Below are 6,259 nucleotides of genomic sequence, written 5' to 3'. Positions count from 1 at the left end.
CTCACCCCCTTTAATTATTTCACCCTCTAGCTTGTATTTTTCCTAAGTTGCAAATCATACCATGGGTTTCACAGTTGCACAAGGACTCATGCTTGTGCTGCTAATTGCTTCCACAATGGCACTTAGCACAGCCAACAAGGGTTGGCAATTTGGGAATTGGCCTTACCGTGGCCTTTACCACCCCAATAATATACAAACTTCCAATAGGATCATCGTGGGCAACTCCTACCACTGGAACTATGGCTTTAACTACACCGATTGGGCAATCAAACATGGCCCTTTCTACCTAAATGACACTCTAGGTGAGTTTAATTACATTGCTATTACTACTTGTTACCTATTGCCATGCATAGTTCAAGTTGTAAAATATAGTGACCAAAATCATATTTTTAAACCGCTTGTGTTTTTATGACAAGTTATAAAATTCATCACGATATCAAAATAGTCGAGTCTAACTTTGAATTTTTCTTCACTTTATTTATTTGTGGATTATTATCAATTTGGATCGATCCTTAAGGAACATGAAAAATGTGTGCATTTTTTTTGTTTTGTTTTTTTTTTTTTTTTTTTGGCTGAATGCAAATATGCAAGAAAAATAACTATTTATACGATGTTGATTACAGTTTTCAAATATGATCCACCAACTCCAAACTCATATCCTCGTAGTGTTTACTTGCTACCAAACCTCCAGAGCTTCATTAAATGTGACTTGAGAAATGCCCAGAAGTTGGGAAATGCGACACAAGGAGCTGGGGAGGGCTTTGAGTTTGTGCTAAAAAGGCCATGGCAACCTCACTACTTTGCTTGCGGTGAGCATGATGGCATTCATTGCAAGAATGGAACCATGAAGTTCTTTGTGATGCCAATATACCGCTGGTATAGATAATTACTAATACAATGGGCGTGCCATGGGAAACTTTATTTGCTACTCTCTTTTTACGTTTTGTTGTGTTGTAGCAAATAATGAGTGCTTTCTTCTTCTTCTTCTTCTTATTATTATTAAATTAAAGACTATTTGTAATTTTGAATTCATATTAAGGGATTGATTGCTCATTTTATAGTTATGAGTCACATTCTAAATCAAGTGATTTTCTATAATTTATGTATTTTCTTTGCATGTCCTTACAGTTATAGTCAATGTTATGAGTTTTGAATAATTGAGATGATTGAGAATAAATATGCTAGTTGTGACTAGGCATTCATGTTCCACAAAGGTGCCATTTTGCATCTATACTTGTTTTATAGTAATATTTACCATTTTATATTGATATTATCGGAGTCTTTTACAACTGAAAAGGTTAATGACATTTGACCTAAAGATCCTGTTGGTTTAGACATTCGAAGTAAATGTTAAATTCTATAAAGATAGAGTGTAACTTTTAAGTAATGACATTTGCTTCATCCAGCAAAATACTGTCACATATTTTTTTTTCCCCAAATAAAAGATATATAATTTCACGTCTAATCATAACCCTATTAAATGCCTATTCACCATATAATTATTATATTTTGTGTTTTAAAATGCAAGTGAAGAAAAAAATAAAATGTAAGAAGACAAATTGTCCATCCTTTACTCCATAATTGGAGTTAGATTGTACAGTGGTTGGCAGATAACATCATAATGGGATTTTAATTAAAGAGTAAATGTAACACATTCTTCTAAAAAAAATTGTTAATATAACATATAACACTTGGCCCCAAAAGTTCAAGTTGGTAGGTTTGGACCTAATTATATTATATTAACCACTTACTCTTATATATTTATTTTTTAATTAGAAAAATTTGAAGTGTTGTTATCTCAATAAATAAAGTGGTAGAGTAGCTTTATGGTATGTATGTTTGAAGACGAAGATTTGTCTAGAGAAAGAGTATGGAGATAAAATTTTATTTAATGTGTTACTATGAGGGCACATACATACATACGTTCATATATTCATACATAAATCCAAGTAAAATAAACTTTACTTAATTTCCTTAGTAAAAGAGAGATCTAAAACTTACACTGCATGTTGGTTAAACTCAAGAGCAAAGGCCAATTATGATCATATATAGTATTATTGAGTTATACTTAAGATGTATCATATGAGTACTTGTGTTTTGGGAATTTATTAAAAACATAATGCAATGGAATATTGGAATGAAAAGATGATGTACTTTCATTATTACATTTGAGAGTTTATAAAAAATTACCATTATATCATTTACCTTAATTTATTTATTGTCTTTGTTTCCTTTATCTTTTCTCATAATTAATAAGGATAAAATTGACATGTTACATTTATTTGAATAAAGGAAATCGTGTATATCCCACTTTTAAGAGGAATTACTTTTTCTTTTTCTTTTGGGATCTTGAGGTATACTTAAGTAAAAATGAGATGTGTATTCTTCTGATCATTTTATCCTGTAAGGTTGAAATTTATCAACCATCTTGTTGGTTTTATTCTGTGCCAAATTTGCTTGTATTTTAGCAATTAATAACCCTGTATTTAGGTGGGAATCATGTAAGGGTAGTGTGTGAGAGAGTGTGAAGAAATGCTCAAGATTGTGCAAAGAAGCTGGGACTCGCAACTGGATCTTGCAGGTGGCTCGCGGCTTGCAAGCCGCCAGAAAGTTGCACACGTGCCAAGCATGCCAGAAGCTGAAGAGTTGCGCTAGCTGTTGTACTACAGGACAAAAGTCCTAGGCTGGCCAAGCCGTTAACTCGCGGCTTGAACTGGCGACTTAACCCAGTTGCGAGGTCAAGTTGCCAGAACACCCTGTTTGGGAAAAACTGACTTTTCACATTCCTTCTCACTCTACTATATATATATACCCTTATACCCACGATATTGAGAGAGCTTCTAGAGAGAATTTTGAGAGAGAAACCTTAGAGAAGAACAAGATTGATTCATCCACAATCTTCACATAGAGACTCTTCAAATTTCTCTATTCTCTTCTTCTCCATTGTCAAATCCTTAAGACGTACATTACCAAAACCTTTTCTCACCATACCTATATCTGTGAGGAGGCCATTTGGTGTTTGGGAAGTAGTTAAGAAGGGGCTAATTTCATATTGGTAGATGCTATGGTTAAGTAGCAAAATCCGGCAAGCTAAAGCAGAAATAGGTTTAGCGTAACCTCGTTGGAGTAGGAGCTTGGAGGGCTTACGTACATTGGGTTGATTAGGCTTGGAGGGTTTTTTGCTATTCATGTATCCCAACTACATTCTTTAGTGGATTGTTTACCGCTTGAAGGGCGGCGGAGAGGTTTTACGCCGAGGACTTCGGTTTCCTCTTCGATAACACATCAAGTGTTATCCTTGTGTTTGCATCTCTCTTCCCTTAATCTTTTCCATTTAATTTATGCTGTGGATGTGATTTTATTTGGTTTAGATTGTTTATCAATTTTGTATTAAGGTTATGTTCATATTCCGTACATTAATTATTTGATATTAAGCTTGAATTGGTAATTTGTAAATTGGGGGTCTAAACGTTCAAGGTGTTTAATACACTTATTGAACTTTCAATTGGTATCAAAGCGGGTACACTTGTTGTGGTTTAAATACCTAAGTGTGATCCTTGAACCCTTTGTTTATTTTCCATGGATAGTGTTTTGTATGCCTCTTTGTATGATTTGGTTGGTGATGAGTGTAACATGCCATGTGTTTGTGAAAATGCCTCTATGAGTGATAACTCACATGATTGTGATGTTATGTTACATGAATCTTTGGATGTTGTTGATATTCCTAACATCAAACTCTTGAAGAAAAAGGCTAAGAAGTTTAATAAAGATTTGAGCAAGTTATTTTGTGAAAAGGATGATTTGATTGCTAAGCTCAATGAATCCAACAAATTGGTTGAAAAATATAAAAAACTTGCTAAAAATTCTCTTGAAAAGCTAAAAGAGTTTGAATGTTTGAATATAGACTTGGATGCTAAACTTGTTTTGTCTAACAAACTTGTTGATGAGCTAAAATGTGAAAATGAATCTCTTAAGATGCATGCCAAGTATTTGATTGCTGAACCTATTGCTAAAAAGGATGATAATATTTGTTGCAATCATGTTATGATACCCGATTTTGTGGTTATTGTGTGTTCTACCTCAAAGGACAAATCGGTGTACATTCCTCCACATAAAAGAAATCAAAAGGTGGAGAGAAAGGTTGTTAAGTCAAAGCCTCTGTTTAGGTCTCAACCTAAGGCTTTGTATGAATCTAAGTTTGTTCCAACTTGCCACCATTGTGGTGTGATTGGTCATATAAGACCTCAATGTCATAAGTTGAACAGAGAACAAAACCATGTTGCTAGATCCCTTCCCAAAAAGCCTAGTAGATCTAAACACATTGTTTGTCACCATTGTGATGCTTTTGATCATCTAAGACCTCATTGCTCTAAGTTTCATTCTCTTAAAAGAATTAAAAGAAAAGAGAAACTTGAGCTTCTTGGAAGTTGTACTAAAAAGAGTAAACCGGTTTTGAGTGAAAATAGCATGTTGTTAAAGAAAATGTTTAATGCTCTTAACTCCTTGACTATGTACATCTCCGGTTCTCATTCTTCCAACCCTCGTCTCACTTCTCTTGAGACACTCATTCCAAACAATCATTCCGTTTGGATGAGGAAGGGTTCCTATGGTTGAGCTTTTGCCCTTTTTGGTCCTTGATCTAACTCTTTTGTTTTTTGTAGGACCCTTCATGCATTAGATGCTTCATTGTTATGCATTTGTGCATCATGCATCGCTTTATATGCATTATTTTGATTTTTTTTTCACATTTGATCTTTTTTTTTTTTTTTTTTTTGTTTTAGTTTTGTGTGAGTAAAAATCCAAAACCACATAAAAAGTGAAAAATTAAAAAAGTTTGATCGTATATGTTTGAGCACATATCACATGTGAGTTTGGCCTTGTACCTTTGTACAAATGGCTTTGTGTATTTATAGCTTGTTCTTTTTGCACTTATATCTTTGTGGGAAAAATCTTGACATCTTTGTGTGATTGTTGTAAATCGATCTTTAAGCTTGTCATGAATGATTAGTTAATAGTCATGTTGGTTTTGATACATGCGTAGACTTATGTCTATATATATTCCCACACTTTTTATTGTTTTTGCTTAAAGAGCTTAACAAATGTAAATCTCAAAGTGAAAAGAGATAATGAGTTGCAAAAGCCGTTGCACATACTAGTATTTGACTAGGAAATAAGGGAAAGCGACTTGTATTGAATATGTATGATGCCTAAAGCCAAAGGCTTGTTCATCAAATTGAAATATCAAACATTTGCATCAATCTCAAAATTAGATGTATTGATTCAAAATGATAAAATGTTATTAATTGTAAAGAAGCCAAATGAAAAGTTTCAAAGATATATAATCATTTTCTTGTGGGAGGTCATATATGTTCATTTCTATAATTGAGATAGACCACTTGACTTAGTACTAGTTGTGTATAACTTGATCGAATTGATCATTAAAACTTCACTCTAAACTAAGGACTATTCCACATTTGTTACACACACACAACACACATGCCTAATGTTCAATGAATGTCTTATTAATTTGTTAGATTGTACTTGTCTAAATGTGATGTGTGTGTGCTCAATCATATATGGATTAATCCAAAAAGATTTTTGATCATTTTATATGTTTTTGGAAGTGATTTTTATCACTCTTTGTGTTCATGTTTAGTGCTTACTTTGTTTTTCATTCTTTAAACATGTTCTGTTTTGAAAAACAAGTGTCAGAATTTTTGGCTACTCATTTTGGCTACTTGCGTGAGCTGCCAGCAAGTGGCCAATTTTGGCTACTCGTTTTGGCGACTTGCAAGCCACGAGTCCTAGCCGCGAGTTCACACAGAAGGGTTTCGGGACTCACTCGTGACTTGCCAGTCGTGAAACGCCTAGAATCAGCTTTTTAAAGAGCTTTTTCGTGGAAAACTTGTTTTAAACTTATCTCATCCTCTCTAGAACCCCTATTTCAATATTTTTACATCAAAACCAAACCAATTTGAATTGTTTTTCATCCCATTAACATCTCTAAGGTAATTTTAAACTCTTTTCATTGATTTTGATCCTTATAATATGTTTTGGAAAGTTTTGTGCTCTTGGTTGAGATTTTTATCATAGGGGTTGGGGAAAACTTAATTTTTGTTAAATTTCTTTATGGGATTGGTTTCTTTTGTTGATTTGCATTGGATGTTGGCCCCTGTGGCAGAAAGAACATGTATTAAGGGTGGATTTCATGATGTTCATGCATTGTTTCACATTGTTGTTCATAATGTGCATGCTAGGT

General features: G+C 33.6%; 1 protein-coding gene across 1 annotated transcript; it reads left to right on the top strand.

Annotated features, from left to right (window-relative positions):
• Nucleotides 1-61: 61 nt before the first annotated feature.
• LOC115966816 lies at nucleotides 62-964 on the top strand. Its single transcript, XM_031085969.1, has 3 exons — nucleotides 62-302; nucleotides 624-876; nucleotides 958-964. The coding sequence occupies exons 1-3, from the start codon at nucleotides 62-64 to the stop codon at nucleotides 962-964; spliced, it is 501 nt and encodes a 166-aa protein (XP_030941829.1).
• The last annotated feature ends 5,295 nt before the right edge of the window (nucleotides 965-6,259 follow it).

The sequence above is a fragment of the Quercus lobata genome, chromosome 11, assembly GCF_001633185.2.
Source record: "Quercus lobata isolate SW786 chromosome 11, ValleyOak3.0 Primary Assembly, whole genome shotgun sequence".
Taxonomy (NCBI): Eukaryota; Viridiplantae; Streptophyta; class Magnoliopsida; order Fagales; family Fagaceae; genus Quercus; species Quercus lobata.
Note: the sequence above shows the minus strand (reverse complement) of the source record. Positions and strands in the feature narration are given on the sequence as shown.